Source organism: Schistocerca serialis, chromosome 7 (assembly GCF_023864345.2).
Source record: "Schistocerca serialis cubense isolate TAMUIC-IGC-003099 chromosome 7, iqSchSeri2.2, whole genome shotgun sequence".
Lineage (NCBI taxonomy): Eukaryota > Metazoa > Arthropoda > Insecta > Orthoptera > Acrididae > Schistocerca > Schistocerca serialis.
Window position 1 is genome coordinate 189,259,341 of NC_064644.1, and position 25,590 is coordinate 189,284,930.

Genomic DNA, 25,590 nt, shown 5'->3' on the forward strand with positions numbered 1-25,590 from the left:
AGTGTAGCGTCGAACATAGTAGTAAAAGTTAGGCAAAAACGTACGAGCATGTAACGTGAAAAGATGAAGAGACTGTTATGGAAGTTTTGAAAGGAATCATGGAAAGATAAATGCAAGTAGAAAAACAAAACAAAGGTGACAAAGACATTATTAAGCTAATAAAAGACAAGCAGGCCAAAGGGACAGAAAAAGAAAGCAAGGGCTAGAGACGGATTTCGGTTCCAGTGGTCATTGTATTAATTATGTATGTAGTAAGTAAGTCAGCCAGTCAGTCAGTCTGTCGGTAAGTAAGTAAGTACGTAAGTAAGTACAAAGCTGATCATAAAATTTTGCAACAGCATCAAGGCGGCATGCAGCAAATGTCTAATTAACATGGGTGTATTACAAGGTTGGATATTCAAATGATCATTTCACTGCAAGGTAAGCTTGAGCTATGCCATACACAATCCGTATATAAGGAAACATCACAAGTGGGTTTCTGCTTCAGAAATTGCATTTGAATGTTCGTTGTATGTGGGAAGACCGTGTTATGCCTCACGTAAGAAAGGAAAGTATGTACCAGCGTATGTAGTAATTCGACAGCGACAGGATTATCTCTGTCGAAACTGTGGTTTATTTTTCCGCGATATTGCTGCTCGTGTTGGCTGCGACCCCACGACTGTGATGCGACAATCGAATCGATAGCTATAGGATGGGTATACTCAACGCTATACATGGTCTGAATGGCATCACGTGACTAGGGCCCGAGAGGTGGGACACCTTGTACGCTTAACTGTGCAGGATCCTACAACCATGTCACGCAGTGTAAACCAGATACGAGGCTTGTTTCAGTAGGTCAAGTTTGCACACGGACAGGGTATGCAGTCAGAAGAAACACAGACTGTCAGAATACGACCACTGTTGTGGCCTTCCTCAACGCAACATTGGGTACATGATTGCACCACATCGTCTTTTCAGACGAGACTCAGTTCTGCCGCCGTTGAGTAAGCAGCTGCAGTTAATTTTTAATTTCTTTGCGTGTTTTTGGTATTTGCATTGTTTAATTCATAAATTTCGGGCGTATTATAGTATTTGAGAGTTGTAGCATCGCGTTTTAGTACCTGAATAGTGTAAAATCGCGTAGTCTCCTTCCGCCGCCGAGCAGTGTGTCAGCAGTGCGCAAGTAGCAGAATTACTGCATTTACTAGGCAATCTTGTCTTTTAATAACCGTTTAAATTTTGTGTCGAATTGTTTGTGCTCTCTGTAGATTAGTTCAGACGTTCTTTGCACAACAGTTTTTAGCATGGATAGGGACTGCAACTACTGTGTTCGGATGCAGGCTGAGTTGGCATCCCTCCGCTCCCACTTCAGGCAGTGGTGGCTTCGGTCACACAACTTGAGGCTGTTGCCAATGGGCATCACTGTGGGGGTCCGGATAGGGGTTTGTCGGGACGGCCAGCTCGTCCCACGCATCCCCCGATCGGACTACGACTGTGGCTGCCCGGGATACTGCCCACATTGAGGCTGATCCCTCACCTGTGGTAGAGTGGGAGGTCGTCTCGAGGTGTGGAAGGGGCGAAAGACATTCCGGAGGGCTGAACGGAAGGCCTCTCCAGTTTGTCTAATGAACCGGTTTCAGGCTCTGTCTCCGACTGATACTGATCTTCGGCCGGACATGGCTGCTTGTCCTGTTCCAGAGGTTGCCCCTCAGTCTGCAAGATCCGGCCGGTCGCAGAGGGTGGGCTTACTGGTAGTTGGGAGCTCCAACGTCAGGCGCGTAATAGGGCCCCTTAGGGATATGACAGCAAGAGAGGGGAAGAAAACCAATGTGCACTCCATGTGCATACCGGCGGCAGTCATTCCAGATGTGGAAAGGGTCCTTCCGGATGCCATGAAGGGTACAGGGTGCACCCATCTGCAGGTGGTCGCTCATGTCGGCACCAATGATGTGTGTCGCTATGAATCGGAGGAAATCCTCTCTGGCTTCCGGCGGCTATCTGATTTGGTGAAGACAGCCAGTTTCGTTAGCGGGATGAAAGCAGAGCTCACCATCTACAGCATCGTCGACAGGACTGACTGCGGACCTTTGGTACAGAGCCGAGTGGAGGGTCTGAATCACAGGCTGAGACGGTTCTGCGACCGTGTGGGCTGCAGATTCCTCGACTTGCGCCATTGGGTGGTAGGGTTTCGGGTTCCGCTGGATAGGTCAGGAGTCCACTACACGCAGCAAGCGGCTACACGGATAGCAGGGGTTGTGTGGCCTGGACTGGGCGGTTTTTTAGGGTAGATGGCCTCGGCCAAGTACAGAAAGGGCAGCAACCTCAAAGGGTGAGGGGCAAAGTCAGGACATGCGGGGGCCAAGCAGCAATCGGTATTGTAGTTTTTTTTGTTTTTGGTTTTAGGGCGCAAAACTTCTATGGTCATTAGCGCCCAGCCCGTGACTTAGGAAACAGTAAAAAACCGAAATTTAAAACCAGCAGCAATGGGAACAAAGTCATAAAATTTGAGAAACTAAAAGCAGAAGGAGTGCTTAAAAATCCACTACAGAAAGGGGTTGGTTGTCCCCAAAAAAAGCTTCAAATGACTGACGTCATTTCACTGTCACTAATAAACTGGAGAATGCGGTCGGCTGAGCGCGTGTCATCTGCTAAAATCGACGATAGATCAGGCGATAGCTGTAGACGGGAGCGTAACGGATTAAAATAGGGGCATTCAATTAAAAAGTGTCTTACCGTCCACAGCTGAGAGCAGTGGGGACAGAGTGGGGGAGGATCGCCGCTTAAAAGATGTCGATGGCTAAAAAGACAGTGCCCTATCCGGAGTCTAGCTAAAATTACCTCCTCCCGTCGACGCGTTCGGGAGGAAGAGGTCCAAGCGCAAGGAAGGGCTTTCACTTCCCGCAATTTATTATGGGGAAGTGTTGACCAATGCGCATGCCATAAATGAGCAACTTTGCGACATAAACCGCTCCGTAGATCGGTGAAGGGAAGCGACTGAATAGCTGGCCGAGGAACAGAGACTGCAGCCTTGGCCGCTATATCGGCCGCCTCATTCCCACAGATATCGGCGTGTCCCGGGAGCCAGAGGAACGCCATCGAGACGCCCCAAGGTGGAGCAAGCGCAGACAGTCCTGAATCCGGTGGACCAGAGGGTGCACAGGGTAAAGAGCTTGGAGACTGAGGAGAGAGCTGAGAGAATCTGAGCAGATTACGTGCTGTATCCGCTGATGGCGACGGATGTAGTGGACAGCCTGGAGAACAGCGTAAAGCTCCGCAGTATAAACCGAACACTGGTCGGGAAGCCGAAAGTGATTTGGGGTGTCGCCAACAATATAGGCACTCCCTACACCTAACGATGTTTTCGAGCCGTCGGTGTAAATAAATATGGCGTCCGTCATTTGTGCACATAGAGCAGCAAATGCCCGACGGTAGACAAGTGTAGGGGTACCATCCTTGGGAAATTGACAAAGGTCACGGAGCAAGTAGATCCGGGGACGGAGCCAAGGCGGTGCTGTACCCCAAGTTGTCAAGAAGGTTTTAGGAAAGTGGAAGGAAAGAGAATGGAGCAGTTGACGGAAGCGGACTCCCGGGGGTAGTAGGGAGGAGGAGCGGCCTGCATACCCTACATCAAAGGAGGCGCCGAAAAAAATGTCATGGGCTGGATTAGCAGGCATGGAAGACAGATGGCTAGAATAACGACTCAAAAGGACTGCTCGCCGATTGGACAGCGGAGGTTCAGCAGTCTCAGCATAAAGGCTTTCCACAGGGCTGGTGTAAAAAGCTCCAGACACTAAACGTAATCCACGGTGGTCGATAGAGTCGAGACGCCGAAGAATAGACGGCCGAGCAGAGGAGTAGACTATGCTTCCATAATCCAATTTCGAGTGCACCAAGGTACGATAGAGGCGGAGAAGGACCACTCGGTCCGCTCCCCAGGAGGTACCATTCAGGACACGGAGGGTGTTAAGGGAACGCAGACAGCGAGCCGAAAGATAGGAAACGTGGGAGGACCAGCACAGTTTTCTGTCAAACATAAGACCCAAGAATTTATCGACGTCGGAAAACGGAAGGTTGACAGGACCTAGATGTAAGGAGGGCGGAAGAAACTCCTTACGTCGCCAAAAATTAACACAAACGGTCTTACTGGGTGAGAAATGGAAGCCGGTTTCGATGCTCCACGAGTGGAGGTGATCGACACATCCTTGAAGACGTCTTTCAAGAAGGCTGGTCCGTTGAGAGCTGTAGTAGATCGCAAAATCGTCCACAAAGAGGGAGCCCGAGACATCAGGAAGGAGACAATCCATAATTGGATTTATGGCGATGGCAAACAGTACAACACTCAGCACGGAAAGTACGGGAGAGAGTAGTGTTCACCCGCACCCTAAATGTGCGCTCTGCCATAAATTCGCGAAGAAAAAGGGGCAGCCGGCCCCGAAAGCCCCAAGAGAACAGCGTGCGGAGGATGCCTGTCCTCCAACAGGTATCGTATGCTCTCTCCAGATCAAAAAATATTGCTACCGTTTCGCGTTTCCGGAGAAAATTGTTCATGATATAAGTGGAGAGAGCAACAAGATGGTCAACTGCATAACGATGCTTTCGGAATCCGCATTGGGCTGGTGTTAAAAGACTGCGGGATTCCAGCCACCAAGCTAAACGGTAAATCACCATACGCTCCAAAACCTTACAGATACTACTCGTGAGGGAAATGGGGCGATAGCTAGAGGGGTGATGTTTGTCCTTTCCAGGTTTCGGAACGGGAACGACAATAGCTTCCCGCCATCGTCTGGGAAAGGTACTGTCAGTCCAAATTCGATTATAAAGGCGAAGGAGGTAACGCAGACTATGGGTTGTTAAATGCAGCAACATTTGGACGTGGATACCATCCGGACCTGGGGCGGAGGAGCGAGAAGAATAGAGTGCATGTTGGAGTTCCCGCATGGAGAAAACAGTATTGTAGCTTTCGTGATTTTGAGAGGAGAAAGCAAGATGTCGCACTTCCGCTGCACGTTTCTTCGGGAGAAACGCTGGCGGGTAATTTGAAGAGCTCGAAATCTCAGCAAAGTGCTGACCCAATGAGTTAGAAATTGCGACGGGGTCCACTAAGATATCATGCGCGACAGTGAGCCCAGAGACCGGGGAGAAACTAGGCGCGCCTGAGAACCGTCGAAGCCGACTCCAAACTTCCGAGGAGGGAGTGAAGGTGTTAAATGAACTACTAAAGAATTTCCAGCTTGCCTTCTTGCTATCGCGGATGACGCGACGGCATCGCGCACGGAGCTGCTTATATCGGATACAGTTGGCCAAAGTTGGATGGTGACGGAAAATGCGAAGAGCAAGTCGCCGCTCACGTATTGCGTCACGGCATGCCTCGTTCCACCACGGAACTGGGGGGCGCCGGGGCAATGCGGAGGTGCGTGGTATTGAACGTTCCGCAGCTGTAAGAATAACGTCGGTAATATGTGTGACCTCATCGTCGACGCTGGGAAAGCGACGGTCATCGAATGTCACTAGAGACGAAAAAAGTGTCCAATCGGCTTGGGCAAACTTCCAGCGTCGCGAGCGCATATATGGCAGTTGAGGCTGCAGTCTAAAAACACATGGAAAGTGGTCACTCGAGTGTGTATCATCAAGGGCGAACCATTCGAAGCGCCGAGCTAGCGGAACAGTACCGACCACAAGGTCCAAATGAGATAAATTTGTCGTGGAGGCAGACAAAAATGTGGGGACCCCAGTGTTGAGGCAAACTAGATCCGCTTGGTGGAAGACGTCTAGCAATAGTGAGCCACGTGGACAAGGATGTGGAGATCCCCAAAGCGGGTGGTGGGCATTTAAGTCCCCAACCAGCAAATAGGGGGGTGGAAGCTGACCAAGAAGATGAAGGAGATCAGCTCGTGCCATTGGTGTGGACGAAGGAATGTATACCTTACAAAGAGAGAACGTGTATCCAGAAAGGGAAAGACGGACGGCGACAGCTTGGAAGGAACTGTTTAAGGGGATTGGGTGATAATGGAGAGTATCATGGAGAAGAATCATGAGTCCTCCATGCGCTGGAGTGCCTTCAACAGAGGGGAGGTCATATCGGACGGACTGAAAATGAGGGAGAACAAAGCGGTCATGGGGACGCAGCTTTGTTTCCTGAAGACAGAAGATGACCGGCGAGTAGGATAGTAAGAGGATCGACAATTCATCCCGATTGGCTCGAATACCGCGGATATTCCAGTGGATAATGGACATAGGGTGAACAGAAAATGGAGGAATGTGACCAAGGGTGCTGTCAACTCAACGACTGCTCAGAGCTTGCGACCGACAGCATGGAATGGCATTCAGTCGAAGGCAGAAGATCCTGATCCATAGGTTGGTCAGGAGCAGCTCCTGCCACCAGCGATCGGCCGGTTGACCGGCCACCAGCAGTGCGCCTCGGCGACACAAAAGACGGTCGAGGGCGATTTCCGCCAGGTGGTGCTGTAGATGGGACACGCCTTGGCGGAGAAGGAGAGGAACTGTGTTTCTTTGTAGCCTTCTTGGAAGTATGATGTTTAGATGAAGGAGGAACCGATGGTTGTGAAGTTGCAGTACGTAAAAACTCTTCACGAGTATGCTCTTTTTTCGAAGACTTGGCGTCTGACTTTTGGCCTCGAGATTTAGCAGAACCCGACGAAGGGTGAGCCATAGAGTGGGCAGGCGAAAGTGGTGAGGTTGAACGGGCGATCTTTGCGCTGGCCGATCTGACGACCGTGGTACTAAAGGTGAGGTCGCAGGTCTGCGTGGCCGCCTCCTTTGTTGGCCGAGGAGAAGCAAGGACAGTGCTGTATTTTCCTTTCTGAGGCACGGTGGGCTGGCGACTGGCGAATAATTTTCGAGCAGCAAAGGTCGACACCTTTTCCTTCACTCTTATTTCCTGGATGAGCTTTTCGTCCTTAAAAACGGGGCAATCTCGAGAGGAAGCAGCGTGGTCACCCATACAGTTGATGCAGCGAGGGGATGGAGGTGGACAAGCACCCTCATGGGCATCCTTGCCACACGTAACACATTTGGCCGGATTGGAACAGGACTGGCTGGTGTGATTGAACCGCTGACATCGATAGCAACGCGTAGGGTTTGGGACGTAAGGGCGAACGGAAATTATCTCATAGAATGCTTTGATTTTCGATGGGAGTTGAACTTTGTCAAATGTCAAGAAGACAGTGCGGGTTGGAATGATGTTCGTGTCAACCCTTTTCATAACCCTATGAACAGCCGTTACGCCCTGGTCAGTCAGGTAGTGCTGAATTTCTTCGTCAGACAATCCATCGAGGGAGCGTGTATAAACGACTCCACGCGAGGAATTTAAGGTACGGTGCGGTTCCACCCGGACAGGAAAGGTGTGGAGCAGAGAAGTATGCAGCAATTTTTGAGCCTGGAGGGCACTGTGTGTTTCTAACAACAGGGTGCCATTCCGTAATCTGAAACAAGACTTTACAGGACCTGCAATTGCGTCGACACCTTTCTGAATAATGAAAGGGTTGACCGTGGAGAAGTCGTGACCTTCGTCAGACCGAGAAACAACAAGGAACTGTGGCAACGATGGAAGAACCGTCTGTGGCTGAGACTCAGTGAATTTACGTTTGTGAGCAGACATAGTGGAAGGTGAGGAAACCATTGCGGAAGAATCCCCCATGATTACCGGCGTCTCCGATGGCGCGCTCCTCCCTTGTGGGGGCCCTCACTGAAGGCACACCCGCCTTAGGTGATTGTTCACACCTCAGGTCACACCCGGCTACGCATGGAAGTGCGTGGGTCGGCCTTCAGACACGCACAGGGAGGAAAAAAGAGAAAGGGAAAGGAAAGAAGAGGGGGTCTCAAACGCCGCAGCGGAGAAAAGGGCAAAGAGAAGAGGGAAGGAAAAGAGAAGGACAGAGGAAAGACGAGGACTTGCAAGTGTAGAAAGCAAGGAATTTGGAACAGTTTCGAGCGTCCGTCTCCGGACGTAGGCACAAACCATACTCCCAGAGGGGGAGAAAGGGAAGGAGAGAGCCAGAGGTGAGGAGGGGGGGCCAAGATGGGGGACGGGGAAGGATGCGGAAAGGGAAGGGAAGGTATGCAGCCCGGAAAGGAAGGAGGGCCACATTAGCTCGGGGTCCGGTGCTCGCTACGCACGTGTCCACAAAAGAGTTGTGGACCCCCTGGGGGGGGGGGTATTGTAGTTGTAAACTGTCGAAGCTGCATTGGTAAAGTACCGGAACTTCAAGCGCTGATAGAAGGCACCAAAGCTGAAATCGTTATAGGTACAGAAAGCTGGCTGCAGCCAGAGATAAATTCTGCCGAAATTTTTACAAAGGCACAGACGGTGTTTAGAAAGGACAGATTGCATGCAACCGGTGGTGGCGTGTTTGTCGCTGTTAGTAGTAGTTTATCCTGTAGTGAAGTAGAAGTGGATAGTTCCTGTGAATTATTATGGGTGGAGGTTACGCTCAACAACCGAGCTAGGTTGATGGTCGGCTCCTTTTACCGACCTCCCGACTCAGCAGCATTAGTGGCAGAACAACTGAGAGAAAATTTGGAATACACTTCACATAAATTTTCTCGGCATGTTATAGTCTTAGGTGGAGATTTCAGTTTATCAGATATAGACTGGGACACTCAGATGCTTAGGACGGGTGGTAGGGACAGAGCATCGAGTGACATTATACTGAGTGCACTATCCGAAAATTACCTCGAGCAATTAAACAGAGAACTGACTCGTGGAGATAACATCTTGGACCCACTGATAACAAACAGACCCGAACTTTTCGACTCTGTAAGTGCAGAACAGGGAATCAGTGATCATGAGGCCGTTGCAGCATCCCTGAATATGGAAGTTAATAGGAATATAAAAAAAGGGAGGAAGGTTTATCTGTTTAGCAAGAGTAATAGGAGACAGATTTCAGACTACCTAACAGATCAAAACGAAAATTTCTGTTCCGACACTGACAATGTTGAGTGTTTATGGAAAAAGTTCAAGGCAATCGTAAAATGCGTTTTAGACAGGTACGTGCCGAGTAAAATTGTGAGGGACGGGAAAAACCCACTGTGGTTCAACAACAAAGTTAGGAAACTACTGCGAAAGCAAAGAGAGCTTCACTCCAAGTGTAAACGCAACCAAAACCTCTCAGACAAACAGAAGCTAAACGATGTCAAAGTTAGTGTAAGGAGGGCTTTGCGTGAAGCGTTCAGTGAATTCGAAAGTAAAATTCTATGTACTGACTTGACAGAAAATCCTAGGAAGTTCTGGTCTTACGTTAAATCAAAACAGCAAATCCAGACACTCCGGGATGATAATGGCATTGAAACAGAGGATGACACGCGTAAAGCTGAAATACTAAACAACTTTTTCCAAAGCTGTTTCACAGAGGAAGACCGCACTGTGGTTCCTTCTCTAAATCCCCGCACAAACTAAAAAATGGCTGACATAGAAATAAGTGTCCAAGGAATAGAAAAGCAACTGGAATCACTCAACAGAGCAAAGTCCACTGAACCTGACGGGATATCAATTCGATTCTACACAGAGTACGCGAAAGAACCGGCCCCCTTCTAACAGCCGTGTACCGCAAGTCTTTGGAGGAACGGAAGGTTCCAAATGATTGGAAAAGAGCACAGGTAGTCCCAGTCTTCAAAAAGGGTAGTCGAGCAGATGCGCAAAACTATAGACCTATATCTCTGACGTAGATTGTTGTAGAATTTTAGAATATGTTTTTTGCTTGCGTATCATGTCGTTTTTGGAAACCCAGAATCTACTCTGTAGGAATCAACATGGATTCCGGAAACAGCGATCGTGTGAGACCCAACTCGCTTTATTTGTTCACGAGACCCAGACAATATTAGATACAGGCTCCCACGTAGATGCCATTTTCCTTGACCTCTGGAAGGCGTTCGATACAGTTCCGCACTGTCGCCTGATAAAGTAAGAGCCTACAGAATATCAGACCAGCTGTGTGGCTGGATTGAAGAGTTTTTGGCAAACAGAATACAGCATGTTGTTATCAACGGAGAGACGTCTAGAGACGTTAAAGTAACCTCTGGCGTGCCACAGGGGAGTGTTAGGGGACCATTGCTTTTCACAATATATATATAAATGACCTAGTAGATAGTGTCGGAAGTTCCATGCGGCTTTTCGCGGATGATGCTGTAGTATACAGAGAAGTTGCAGCATTAGAAAATTTTAGCGAAATGCAGGAAGATCTGCAGCGGATAGGCACTTGGTGCAGGGAGTGGAAACTGACCCTTAACATAGACAAATGTGATGTATTGCGAATACATAGAAAGAAAGATCCTTTATTGTATGATTATATGATAGCGGAACAAACACTGATAGCAGTTACTTCTGTAAAATATCTGGGAGTATGCGTGCGGAACTATTTGAAGTGGAATGATCATATAAAATTAATTGTTGGTAAGGCGGGTACCAGGTTGAGATTCATTGGGAGAGTCCTTAGAAAATGTAGTCCATCAACAAAGGTGGTGGCTTACAAAACACTCATTCGATCTATACTTGAGTATTGCTCATCAGTGTGGGATCCGTACCAGATCGGGTTGACGGAGGAGATAGAGAAGATCCAAAGAAGAGCGGCGCGTTTCGTCACAGGGTTATTTGGTAACAGTGATAGCGTTACGGAGATGTTTAGCAAACTCAAGTGGCAGACTCTGCAAGAGGGGCGCTCTGCATCGCGGTGTAGCTTGCTCGCCAGGTTTCGAGAGGGTGCGTTTCTGGATGAGGTATCGAATATGTTGCTTCCCCCTACTTATACCTCACGAGGAGATAACGAATGTAAAATTAGAGAGATTCTAGCGCGCACGGAGGCTTTCAGACAGTCGTTCTTCCCACGAACCATACGCGACTGGAACAGAAAAGGGAGGTAATGACAGTGGCACGTAAAGTGCCCTCTGCCACACACCGTTGGGTGGCTTGCGGAGTATAAATGTAGATGTAGATATCACAATGGTTGTGCTTGTGTGAAAGCTGCGAGGAGAACGAACGTTCCCAGAATGCATTCGTCATTGTCATATGTGGCCACCACCTGACGTGATGATATGAGTTGGCAATGAGTAGATAACATCACCTCCGGTTCGCAAAGCCGGTAAGTTGGACAGTAGCCGTTACGCTTCTAATATGTTCAGAGCGATGTATTTTCGATATATAAGTGACATTATATTTCAACAAGATAACGCAAGACCGGCTTGTAGCCCCTGTTGTCCTGACCTACGTCGATAAAGAGGGTGTTTGATTTTTGCCGTGGTCAGCACGTTCTCCAGAACTCTCACTACTGAAACTATCTAATCGTGTGTTGGCGAGAGACTGGCATGGCACCAACTGTAAGCCAAAACGACTGATAAACTGTGGTGCTGGATGACGTACCTGTATGTACCACGTGTTGCATCTCTTTGTACTAAACCTGTAAACCCCATCATCATCATCTACAAATTTTAACGTGTATTCTCTCTATTACACTATATACACACAATAAATATTTCGTTATATTCTTGGAGTTGCAATTACATTGGCCAACACTGTAAGTAAGTGTGTCAGGGAGCAGCAATGATCCCGTACGCAAGCTCGGGCTGATAAGCTATACTCACGCGGAGGCGCTGGACAGGCCGGAGACGCGGCGCTCGCGCTCCGGGGGCGCGCCGTCGGCGTCGCGGTAGTAGTGCCAGTGCGTGGGCGACGTGCCGGGAGAGGAGGCGGGCGACTGCCCCCGCAGACCGCCCCCACCGCCGCCTCCTCCGCGGCCCGGCGTCCGCACGTTCTCGTAGGGACTGCCCAGCGACGTGTCCGGCACAGGGATGGGCGGCAGGTCGTCGCTGCCCGATCTGCCGCCCCCGGTTTCGCGGTGTCCTGCCGCACAACAACAGCACACAAGCGGAGTCACGTCGCGTTAGTGAAAAACATGACGCTGCTCAGCATTAAGAAGTAGATTCTGAAATGACGAATGAAAGTTTCTGCCAAGACCGGGTTTAGAATCCGGGTCTCCTGGTCACTAGGCAGATGCGCTAACCACTACGCCGCCCTGGCACAGCGGTTTTTCCCACCTGCACGGACTACCCTAGCACACCTCCCTTCTCATCAGAAATTCCCATTCATGACTCGGCCCACATGGTATTCCCCGTAACATCTAACACCGTTGCACAGGTTCTCCAACTGTACTGGAACAGTATTTCAGCATCGAACGAAACGTGGGATCCTGCCTGAAACCCAGGCATAGATACTTTAATCAAATGAAACTGCACTTATGTTCAGAAAATACAGAACACTTTGAACGACTAATGATAGGATGTTCGTATTCACACGACGTGTACATTAGTATGTTCTGCAGAAATGATTAGCATTTGAACCATGTCGAAGTTAACATCGACATCGTGGCACTCCATCACCTGTCGGTAAAATGTGCCTGCGGTTCTCGTTGTCGCTACAAACCGAAGGTAAGGGATCCGTGTGACTTGAGCAGACGTGCAGGATGCCTCGCAGACGTATACGCGAAGCTTACCATCAAATTAGTGACTCTGGAAAAGGGTGCATTATTGCCATGAGAGAATGTGATGCATCCATCCGGGAAATTGCTGCTCGTGTGAGACGAAGGGTTTCGGCAGCGCAACGGGTGTGTGCAGAATGGTTCACGGAGGGCCGTACAATACGACTAGAAGGGCCAGGTTGCACCACCAAGTCTATATACCCCCCCGAACAGATCTGCGTCCTCCTCGGATGTGGAGCAACAGTGGAAAAGTGTAACAAATCATATACTATTAGGGGGTGACAGTCGGTTGCCGTATATTATGGCATGAGGGGAGTGGAGTATGAAGTACGAAATCAACAGGTGTGTGGAGTGTGAGGGGACAGTTAAGATGTTTGAGGCACTATTACAGACATGGACCCATATTTCGGTTCTGTTATTGTCTCTCACTACCACCCAACAAACTTAACTTACGGTCACGTTCAATTTTAACGTACATTTACGTAAGTTCTTAGTACACTGCTTTATCATTACGTCCAAGAAATTTAACTTTTGAAAGCCATTCTTCCGAGAATCTAAGAAGGATATATGTCACGCAATTTACTTAAGGAACTTGATATATTGGTAGACAAAATGAAAGGATGAAATTAATTTTGGGTGAACTGTCACTGCCAAGTAATGTAACGCTATGAAATTTGGGCCATACATAGAAAGGACAACTACAGTATAATACAGAAGGTAAATGAAACAAATACGCAATGAGACGAACAAAAATGACACATTTTCTCAAAGACAATTTTTGTTTTCTGGGGCCAGCAGTCCAAAATATGTCCTGTAGTGACATGATAACGATCATTATCGTAATCAAAGGCAATAATTACATTGATATCACAGCGATTCGTGATAGTCCCATAAATATTACAAAACACGGGATATGGTTCTTAAAATGGCGTGTGATCCAACATCGACGCAGTACATCCTCTGCAATGTACTTGCATGCTAGCCACAAACTTGGTAAGCAACTCTTGTGGTAGGGCGTTCCAGTCCCCGAGGATCATGTTCGACCATGTTCCCCGGTGCATTAAGTGTTCCCACCTCTCGCCATATGGCGGTACGTCCTGAACATGCTCGTTTTGGTAGTCCAGGTGTTATGGTGTACAGAACCAAAAGTTGCATGGCCGTACTGAACATGATTTTTGTACACGGTACACTCAGCGCAGAACGTTACTGTTAGAGTGTAGTCCTTCCACATGAGAGTCTTTTCAGGGGTGCATTCGGCCCAGCCTTCATTTTTTATGGGTGACAATTCGCGACCGCATCGAACTGACTGTGCAGGTGCAGGAGCTCTTGGAACGAGAGGGTATTCGGCGAATGGACTGGCCTGGCCTGCCCCCCCCCCCCCCCCCCCTCGACTTCAGATCCACCGAGAACGTGTGGGATGCGTTGGAGAGATGTATTGCAGCAAATAAATGGGTAGCAACGAACATCAAATAGTTGTCAACCGCGCTGGTGGAGAAATGCAACGCCTACCACGAGAGCTCCTTTCCAACCCTGTGGCCAGCGTGGGAGCACGTTGCAGAGAATGCACTGTCGTCCGTGGCGATCACACGCTCTATTAAGAACAATATCCAGCCTTTTTTAACGTCCAGGCGACGATAATGAATACCACTTTAATCATATCTTTCAATAAAACTGTCATTTCTATTCGTCTTTTTTTTTGTCGCACTGCACATTTCTTCAGTTACCTTCTGTACTATACTGTGGCAGATTTTTTTCTATGTACAGTCCAAGTTTCATCGAGATATGTTAATTGGCAGTGAACATCATGCGAAAGTTACTTTCGTTCTTACGTTCTGCGTATCACTGTAGCACAAAGACTTACAGCTGTGACAAAGTCATAATATACAATATAAAATCGAAGCTGGACTTACCATTTTCAGCATATCACTAAGCACTACGATTATCATCACTGTTCTGCAAACTATTCTTATGCAAAGGTTTAAGTGAACGGAATGCTGTTTCTTTCTGTCATTTCGTCTACTTTTGAGAAGTCAGTCTTTCTGTTCGTTTTTCTTCTTCTTGGTGGAGTGTCTCACTCCCATCTTCCCTTATTCAATTTCCTGTGGTATGCCGGTTCTGCATGTGGGCTACTGCATCGTGTCGGATTTATGTAAGACAGCAGGTACCGTCAGTCTGTGAAAGAGAATCCTTCCTGGCTCAATGTGTTACTGGTCAGGGCTAGCCCTCAGTCAAGCAATTGCAAAGTATGCTGCATCAAATGTAGCTTGTAATTTCTAGAATTCTCTTCCATTTTCAAGCTAACTTCTTGTGAAATCTGGAAATTTACATAAATTACTTGCTCAAAGTATCCAGACTCTTCTATGTTATCCAGAATCAATCACTACATGTGACGAGAGTCGGACAGGGCAAAAAAAAAAAGAGAGAGAGAGAGAGAGAGAGAGAGAGAGAGACCCGGCAACACGGGAATAGGTAGGGATCATGAAAGCTCGTTGATTTCTAACGTTTCACCAAAGTCTATCAGGCCCTTCCATAGCTGCCCAAATCGGTTGTTGATGACATGACCGAACAGAAAACGCACAGGAGCATCTACAGCTGAACCAAGATCAGGTGGCCTCAAGTACTGACGGAGAGGGGCCGTAGAGATTGCGGACGATGGTTGCAAAAAATCGCATGAACTGGCGCAAGAAATCACTCGCGAGCTGCGATTTTCTGCCAACAATCCAACTGGCACAATGATTGTGCGTAAGGAATCAAGGAGGATGAGGCACAAAGATCGAGCAGCTTCTCATGAGCCTCTCATTTCTGTTCTCACTGCTAAGAGCCACTGGAGTTGGTGTAAAGAGCGACGCTAACGGGCAGTGGATGACCGAATTGAGTGATTTGGAGGCACGAATCACGCTATACCCGATTGGAGGGTTTGCTTTTGGCATATGCTTGAAGAACGTTACCTGTCACCGTGTGCAGTGGCAATAGCGAAATACGAAGGAGGTGGGGTCACGGTATAGGGGTCTTTCGGTGCGGATAGATATGAATATATATATAGCAGCATTCTGTACCGCATACATTAGAAGAACTGTGCGGCTACGATGAATGATTGAATCATCATGACAATAAAGAAGCGTCTGTGAGGACAACATTCCTGAAACAGACTGCCCTCTTAAAGAGTCCCGACTTGATTCCGAAGGAAAACCTTTGAGATGAGTTAGAATGCCGTCTTCGTTCCACACTCCAGTGTTCAACATCACTACCTACCTTCCCTACTTTCGGCTGTCGGCTCTTCAGGAAGAATGAGCTTGCTATTCCACCACAGACATTCAGACACGTCACTGAAAGCGTTCCATGCAGGGTTCAAGCCTTCACCAAGGTGAAGGGTGGACACATTCCATATACATGTCCACTAACAGGTATCCGAACACTTTTTCACATATAGTGTATACAAACATATAAATGTAAACATACAAATGTAAAATTTAAGCTTCCATGCCCGGAATTGTCACAATTAATAAAATATACCGGGCTATTATACCGTGGCCGAAAGGAATCACTTTAAAACACGACGTTTCGTCCCCATCTGCGGAGGACGTTTTCAAGGAGGATCGTAGCTTTGATGCATGTCCGTTTCACACCATGGGTCGCTAGCGAAATGTCCTCCGCAGGTGGGAACGAAACCTCGGGTTTTAAAGTTAATCCCCTCGGCCATGACATAATAGCTCGGAATATTTTAGTAATTGAAACTTACAAATGCTTCTACTAAAATGATGTTTGGTGGAGGGGGTCATGAACCCCCTGAACCGCCTCCCTCCTCCCTCCGCCCCCCCCCCCCCCCCCCCGCCACGTCCGTTGGATCAGCACCTGGGAAATAAAAAACACACACAGACAGAGTTAGAGACACTCACGGCTGATGATGGCGGCGATGTCGTGCGTGACGTGCGCGGGGAACTGTCCCAGCAGCTCCATGACGGTGTGTCGGCGCTGGTCGCGGGCGCAGACGTCGACGCCGGCGGCGAGCAGCGCGCGCACCACCTCCAGCTTGCCGTACATGGCGGCCTCGTGCAGCGCCGTGCCCGCCGCGGTGCGCGCGTTCACCGCCATGCCCGCCGCCAGCAGCACGCCCACCACCGCCCTGCACACCACACCGGCACCCGCCGCCTCGCTACACCACACCACACCACACCACACCACACCGTACCGTACCGTACCAATTCAGCAGCAGCAGCTCGCATCTACAAGCGGCTACCACCGCGCCTCCGACGAAAAGCGGCCGCAATTGCACTTTTGTCGCCTCCCTAAGACTACAAAAATACTTACTCAAAAACAGGGGTTTTAAAAGTTCCTGGCTTTGACCCCTTCGAATTAAAACTGAAAAAAGGCATACGAGTACCTAATATCTTGCTATGTATCCAGGACAAATATATACCGGCTGTAGAAGTATGAAACAGGAATTTAGTTGCAACAATTACACGTCTGTTGTTTCAAACTGATAAACAATATTTCATTCAAAATGATCTCCACTGCCGTTTCTACATTTCTCCCGCCTCTCCGGCAGTCTATGAAATCATTTCTTCTTTTAAAGCGAACCAGTCAGCGAGCCATTTTCGTATATTTTCATACCAATTGAACCGTTGTTCAGCGACAACGTGCAAGTATATGATAATCGGACGGGGCCGTGTCTGGACAATCTACATCTACACTCCTGGAAATTGAAATAAGAACACCGTGAATTCATTGTCCCAGGAAGGGGAAACTTTATTGACACATTCCTGGGGTCAGATACATCACATGATCACACTGACAGAACCACAGGCACATAGACACAGGCAACAGAGCATGCACAATGTCGGCACTAGTACAGTGTATATCCACCTTTCGCAGCAATTCAGGCTGCTATTCTCCCATGGAGACGATCGTAGAGATGCTGGATGTAGTCCTGTGGAACGGCTTGCCATGCCATTTCCACCTGGCGCCTCAGTTGGACCAGCGTTCGTGCTGGACGTGCAGACCGCGTGAGACGACGCTTCATCCAGTCCCAAACATGCTCAATGGGGGACAGATCCGGAGATCTTGCTGGCCAGGGTAGTTGACTTACACCTTCTAGAGCACGTTGGGTGGCACGGGATACATGCGGACGTGCATTGTCCTGTTGGAACAGCAAGTTCCCTTGCCGGTCTAGGAATGGTAGAACGATGGGTTCGATGACGGTTTGGATGTACCGTGCACTATTCAGTGTCCCCTCTACGATCACCAGTGGTGTACGGCCAGTGTAGGAGATCGCTCCCCACACCATGATGCCGGGTGTTGGCCCTGTGTGCCTCGGTCGTATGCAGTCCTGATTGTGGCGCTCACCTGCACGGCGCCAAACACGCATACGACCATCATTGGCACCAAGGCAGAAGCGACTCTCATCGCTGAAGACGACACGTCTCCATTCGTCCCTCCATTCACGCCTGTCGCGACACCACTGGAGGCGGGCTGCACGATGTTGGGGCGTGAGGGGAAGACGGCCTAACGGTGTGCGGGACCGTAGTCCAGCTTCATGGAGACGGTTGCGAATGGTCCTCGCCGATACCCCAGGAGCAACAGTGTCCCTAATTTGCTGGGAAGTGGCGGTGCGGTCCCCTTCGGCACTGCGTAGGATCCTACAGTCTTGGCGTGCATCCGTGCGTCGCTGCGGTCCGGTCCCAGGTCGACGGGCACGTGCACCTTTCGCCGACCACTGGCGACAACATCGATGTACTGTGGAGACCTCACGCCCCACGTGTTGAGCAATTCGGCGGTACGTCCACCCGGCCTCCCGCATGCCCACTATACGCCCTCGCTCAAAGTCCATCAACTGCACATACTGTTCACGTCCACGCTGTCGCGGCATGCTACCAGTGTTAAAGACTGCGATGGAGCTCCGTATGCCACGGCAAACTGGCTGACACTGACGGCGGCGGTGCACAAATGCTGCGCAGCTAGCGCCATTCGACGGCCAACACCGCGGTTCCTGGTGTGTCCGCTGTGCCGTGCGTGTGATCATTGCTTGTACAGCCCTCTCGCAGTGTCCGGAGCAAGTATGGTGGGTCTGACACACCGGTGTCAATGCGTTCTTTTTTCCATTTCCAGGAGTGTACTACATCCATACTCCGCAAGCCACCTGACGGTATGTGGCGGAGGGTACATTAAGTACCTCTATCGGTTCTCCCTTCTATTCCAGTCTCGTATTGTTCGTGGAAAGAAGGATTGTCGGTATGCTTCTGTGTGAGCTCTAATCTCTCTGATTTTATCCTCATGGTCTCTTCGCGAGATATACGTAGGAGGGAGCAATATACTGCTTGACTCTTCGGTGAAGGTATGTTCTCGAAACTTCAACAAAAGCCCGTACCGAGCTACTGAGCGTCTCTCCTGCAGAGTCTTCCACTGGAGTTTATCATCTCCGTAACGCTTTCGCGATTACTAAATGATCCTGTAACGAAGCGCGCTGCTCTCCGTTGGATCTTCTCTCTCTCTCTCCTATCACCCCTATCTGGTACGGATCCCACACTGCTGAGCAGGATTCAAGCAGTGGGCGAACAAGCGTACTGTAACCTACTTCCTTTGTTTTCGGATTGCATTTCCTTAGGATTCTTCCAATGAATCTCAGTCTGGCATCTGCTTTACCAACGATCAACTTTATATGATCATTCCATTTTAAATCACTCCTAATGCGTACTCGCAGATAATTTATGGAATTAACTGCTTCAAGTTGCTGACCTGTTATTTTGTAGCTAAATGATAAGGGATCTATCTTTCTATGTCTTCGCAGCACATTACACTTGTCTACATTGAGATTCAATTGCCATTCCCTGCACCATGCGTCAATTCGCTGCAGACAATAAGTCGCATTCCCTCGTATTTCTCAACTGAACGCCTCGATCATTTACCTGACCGTTTTGCTGTGTAATGGGGCGTTGCCACGGAGTAATATGATTGTGTTGCCTTTTTCCATATTCTGGTAAATTTTCAGGTAATACTCGATTTAAATCAATCATTTGATGTTGGTAGCGATCAGTGTTGAAGGTTTCACTAGGTTTTAGCAGCTCATAATAGATGACACCCTTCTGATCCCACCAGACACAGAACACTGTCTTCTTTCTAAAGCGATTTAGTCTTGCAGTGGATGTCAATGGTTTGCCTGCATTCACCCATGATTTCGGACGCTTAGGATTCTCAAAATATATTCATTTTTCATCGCCTGTCACTATTCGATGGAGGAGCGACTTTCTTTTGTATCTGAAGACCAGCATTTCACAAGCTGTCTTTCGATTTGCTTGCCGCCATTCATTCAGTTCACGCGGAACCCATTTTCCCTCTTTCTGCACCTTTCCCATAGATTTCAACCGAAGAGAAATGGCTTTCTGCGTCACATTCAAACGTTCCGCGAGTTCCTGTGAAGTTCGAGTGTCATCTTCATCCAATAACGCCTGCATTTCGTTGTCTTCGAATTCTTTTAAGGTATTCCCGCGCTCATCGTTTCTCACGAAAAAATCACCTCTTTTGAATTTTTTGAACCACTCGAAACACTGATTCCCAAAGAGCATGTTCGCCGAAAGCTTCGATAATCATTCGATGCGATTCTGCAGCACTTTCCTTCAAATGATAACAGTAAACCAATGCAAATCGTAGTACGTAGGCACAAAACTACAAATGTTTACGGATTTAAAAAGTCGTTACAGGAATCAGATGGCGCTGCTGACGCGGTCTCACGAGCCCTACACTGACGGCTAGCACCATCTAGAGGTAAATTCCGGTTTCATACTTCTACACATAGATTATCTCCGATTGCCTATTACAAAGGAACAAATGCTTTTAACCTTCATGTTGCTTCTTGCCCAGTTGGAAAAAAAAAAAAAAAAAAAAGACACCTTGAATGTGACATTGTCTCAATCAGGTGATAAGGAAGATGTCAGTTACTACCGACCAGTATCACTGCTGATGTCATTTTCCAAAATTTTTAAGAAGCTTATGTATTCTACAACAGTATCTCACCTTAGCAACAATAATATCCTTAGCAAATCACAGTCTGGGTTTTAGAAGGTTGCTCTACTGAGAATGCCATTGACATGTTCACTCAACAGACTTCACAATCATGAAATAACAAAACAAAACCATATTGATGAGAATTTAATCCGGGGAGAAACACATTTTGGAACTCCTAAAACAACACAGTTCGGCCACATCTGCACTTAGAAGCACTGCAAATCTTGAGGGGATACAAATCAGTAGGTCCACGTATTTTGCATACTATCGTTCAGTAATGTGTTATGGAATAATGATCTGGGGTAACCATCGTTAAGAAAGAAAGTTTTCATGGCGCAAAAACGTGCTGTAAGAATAATATATGGTGCACCTTCGATCACCTTGTACACATATGTTTACGGAGTTGGCCATTGTGACTATTGCTTCATAGTATATTTACTCCCTCACAAACTTTGTTGTAAATATTCCATTATAGTTCAAAAGGAACACTGATGCACATAATCACAGTGCCAGAAGGAAAAATGACATTCATTGCTCCACAGTAAGACTGTCTTCAGCACAAAAAGGATGCACTATGGCGCAACAAAAAGTTTTGATTACTTACCCAGTGACATAAAATCCGGAAAACAGCAAAGTAAAGTAAAATTTGAAAACAAACTGACTAAATTTCTTCTTAACAACTTCTTCTATACACAGAAGAATTTCTGTTACTGTAATGTGTAGAAGGTGGTGGGTAGGACTTAGGAAGTCACTATTTAATTTGCAATGTGAATCTAAAATTTTTCTTCTCACATCATTATGATCTATCGTGCAAATTGATCCATGGAACATGAATCTAACTAACTAGAGTGCTCATCACTGAGTAAGCAGCAAGCGAATGAAATGGACAAATTAATTGTCTCTCTCGCCAGTTACAAGATACATGGTGTAAATCGCCTCCTGCAAGCAGGAGTCAATTCCGCCGACATTCAAAGTCGATTGCATCGTGTGTTTGCGGATGGAGTTATGGGTGATAGTGCTGGAGGGAATAATGCAAAAAATTCAAGGCTAGTCGCACAAATGTGCGTAATGAAAGTGGCCGAGGGAGACATTCAAACGTGACTGATGAATATGGACAACATGCTGACAAAATTGTGCGTGCGAGAGTTATGTTCACAATTTCCGAACTTCATGAAAATGCTCCTAAGATTTCAAGGACAAACCTTTTTAACACTGTCACAAAGAGATTAGGTTACCATAAATTTTATACATGGTGGATGTCAAAATGTCTAATCTATGTTCACAAAACAGAAAGATTGAGCTCGGCCTTCACATTCCTTCAGCACTACATGAAGAAAAAGAGGAATTTCTGAACATAACAGTGACTGAGAGTGCGTTGTGGGTGCAGTACGTGGACACTGCATCTAATGAACAACTCAAACAGTGGATGTACAATCATTCTCTCAATAAGGCCAAAACATTCAAGCAGATGCAAACATCAAAATGATAGGTACAATTTGTTGGGGTCGCAAAATTTAGACAACAGAAGTGATGAGAGTAACCTGAGAAATAATCATCTTGCAGGCGTTGGAAGCTCCTGCTGACGCTTGTTTCCCGTGATTGAGAATTTTTTTTTTTAAACTCCGCCATCTGAAAAAACAGAATGTATATCTTTTTCCTATGTATTCGAACACGTTTCGGCACCTAAAGCAGAAAACAACATGAACTTTGTATGACATTATACGGAAATAAACCGTTCTCCAAGGACATTAGCCGGCCAGTGTGGCCGTGCGGATCTAGGCGCTTCAGTTTGGAACCGCGTGACCGCTACGGTCGCAGGATCGAATCCTGCCTCGGACATGGATGTGTGTGATGTCCTTAGGTTAGTTAGGTTCTAAGTTCTAGGGGACTGATGACCACAGATGTTAAGCCCATAGTGCTCAGAGCCTTTCGAACCATTTTTTTCCAAGGACATTCACACTGAGAGACCACGAACACTACCTCCAGATCTAGAGCTGTAGTCCTCGAGTCACCCAACGGTACCGCTATTATTTTCCTCCTCCTCCTCCTCTGTACCATTCTAGAACGATGCATGGAAAGAATGACTGCCGATAAAATTCTGTATGAGCTCTAATTTTTCTGATCTTGTCCTCGTCGTCATTTCGCAATAGACATACTGTAGGAAGTAATCTGTTGGCCGGAGCTTTTGGGACCTACGCTCTCAGAATTTCATCACTGAACCACGCCTCTCTTGTAAATGCCACCCGATTTTGTTGTACATTTCCGAAACGCTCTCGCGCTTACTAAACGATCGCTAGACGACACGCGCCGCTCTTCGTTTTCATTTATTGGCTTTCGGGACGTGCCTATTCATCCATCTCAATAATAGAATGTCAATCATGACGATATGAACGTAAGGACAGCACATCGTCTAGTCGCCGACCAGAGAAAATTCCGACACGGCCGGGAATCGAACTCAGTCCCCTCCGCTTGGCAATCCGCCACGCTGACAGCGAAGCTACCGAGGCGAACCCTAGTTAGTTTGATATTGTCATTCCGCTTCACATCGCTCTGGACTGTTACTCCTTCGCCAATAGCGTAAGCGAACAATAATGGTACTCGTCGCCTGCTTATGTACAATACTTTACATTTATTTACGTGTAGAGTTAACAGCTACAGTCACCCGGCACTGGGGCCTCCTTCTAGACAACAGCATCGTTTGGGACAACCTCATGCATCATTTACATACATTGTGAGCAATAATGATCTTGTAGCACACCAAAGGCATACACTCTAAACTGCACACACATTTTTCGATTTCGTCCCATTACGAATACCAGGGGAAAACCTATCAAATCGTGGGTGTCTAGTTTTGAAATAGTGTGTGCTTCACTGATGGAGATGAACCCAGAAATGGGCGGCCCACAACATAAGCAGCCCCGTCAAGTAGCGATGATGTCGGTAAGCTGACTTTTCGCCGGTGAATATCATCCAACAAGATAGCCGAGGTAATGGACACAATCCACGGGCGTGCTGATTTCATTGTTAAACGAAATGAGTGCCGAAATACTGAACAGTGAAGAGATGAATGCAACAGATGAAACATGCAGAACTGTTTTGACTCCTTTTGATGTTACAAGGAACATCCTGCTTCTAAGGGTGAGGATGAAACCTGACTCCTCATTAATGATCTAGAGTCCACGGAACAGTACCAGGAATGGCACCACAAGGTGTCTCCGTGCCTGGAGAAATTCCGCTTTCAGAAATCAGCCCAACAATTGAAGGCAACTGTTTTTTGTGACAAAGACCTTACGCTATTGGTGGACTACGTTAGGGCTGTAGCATAATTGGTGACGATTATCCCATGCTCCTCGACCACCTCAACGAAGTAATTAACATGAAACGCCGTGGAAAGTTGATTAAAGCGATACTTTTCTTCGAAGACAATGTATTTTCACACAAATCCCAAGTCGAGTCTGGAAAATTGAAAACCCTGTCTTCGGTCAGGCAATCATCTTTCCTGTTCCCTTGACATGGTCGCTTCCGTTTAGCAGCTGTATCTCAACCTGAAGATACAAGTGGAGGGTCATCATTTTGACGATATTAAAGAAGTGCAACATAATGCGAGAGCTGTTTTGATTCTAAATAACACATGATCATTTTTTTTTATGCAAAAGAAAAGTTGCAACAACGATGTAGTAGTTGCATCAATCTGGCAGTCTCTGACTATTCTGGGGCCGGCCGAAGTGGCCGTGCGGCTCTAGGCGCTACGGTCTGGAACCGAGCGACCGCTACGGTCGCAGGTTCGAATCCTGCCTCGGGCATGGATGTGTGTGATGTCCTTAGGTTAGTTAGGTTTAATTAATTCTAAGTTCTAGGCTACTGATGACCTCAGAAGTTAAGTCGCACAGTGCTCAGAGCCATTTGAACCATTTTGAACCAGAACTGGGAGTTGGTCACCTCTCTGTAAAGTAAAGAGCCGACATTCGATCCAACTTTTACTGTTCTCTTCAGGACACTGAATCAGCTGATTCAGAGCGATGGAGCTTCTCTACCAGATGTCCCAAACCTTTAGGATTATAATTTCACAGATGATAGATGATTCTAGACCGTGTGCTTTGAGATGAGAAACTGATGGTCGTAAATAAATAGCTTTTTATTGACATGGAGACTTTAGCTCCTACAGCAGGGACAGAAGCTCGCAGCAACTGTCCAAAGTGGCAATAGCCAGACGCAAAATATTCATTACAACATAATCCATTGACAGAACACAAATTTAGTTCAAACCATCTGGCCACATCGTTTGCACACATTATGATATGCGTGTGATTGCTCATCCACCCACCTTTCCACACTGTATTCTTTAAAAGACGAATTTCACAGGCAAGTTGACAGATCATCATTGGTGAATCTTCTCCGACAGCACACACTATCATCTCCTAAAATTCTGCTTTGCATACAGTTCTGTGTTGTGTACACTGGAAACATTTTTTGTCTGGAATGACGCTGTTTCTCGTAACTTACTATCCCTAAAACTCCTCTCGGTAATCAGTACAGTTTTCGCACACTGCATGATGATGCTCCATACGTTAGAGGCAAGACTGCAATGCTCTCTAACAAGTAATGCTCCGTCTTCGACAACCAGTCATGAATTGTATACAGTGGTAAACTCAACGTTTGACACAGGAAAAACGAGGATGTTGATTGTTGTAAAACAAACAGTTTACAAACACATACCTCACACGCCGAGCTCATTCAAGTCTTTGTCCTGCCTGAAATATTTATGTACGAGTAGGACTTCTGGTTCCTTACCTCAAAACGGATCGTCTATCGTCTACATAATTTTTATCGAACAGGTTTGAGACATCCTGTATATAAACTTTTGAGTAAGATAATTATGACCACCTCCGGGGTGTGATGTCTACAGTGCTTACCTCCTGGCCTACGTGTATATCACGTGATGTGAACCGTTGATGTAAGGCCCTAAGTGGGACCAACATGCTAATTAAATTTCGCACGCTGCCGTCATCGGTGTAGCAAACAATTTAGTTGAACTGCAAATATAGGATAATATACCGAGAAAAGTTGGCAATAAGTTTAGCTCCCTTAACTCTCTGACCTAAGAAAATCGCTTGTGGATTAATGGTAC

At 47.3% G+C, this 25,590-nt stretch overlaps 1 protein-coding gene across 1 annotated transcript in view; it reads right to left on the reverse strand.

The window, feature by feature from the left end:
- LOC126412963 (ankyrin repeat and SAM domain-containing protein 1A-like) overlaps positions 1-25,590 on the reverse strand; it is a 611,160-nt gene that overhangs the window by 188,913 nt on the left and 396,657 nt on the right. The window contains exons 6-7 of the mRNA XM_050082855.1: positions 16,361-16,587; positions 11,572-11,830 (exon numbers count right to left, since the gene is read on the reverse strand). Of these exons, the coding sequence (XP_049938812.1) occupies positions 11,572-11,830; positions 16,361-16,587 (486 nt within the window). The remainder of the gene's footprint in view (positions 1-11,571; positions 11,831-16,360; positions 16,588-25,590) is intronic.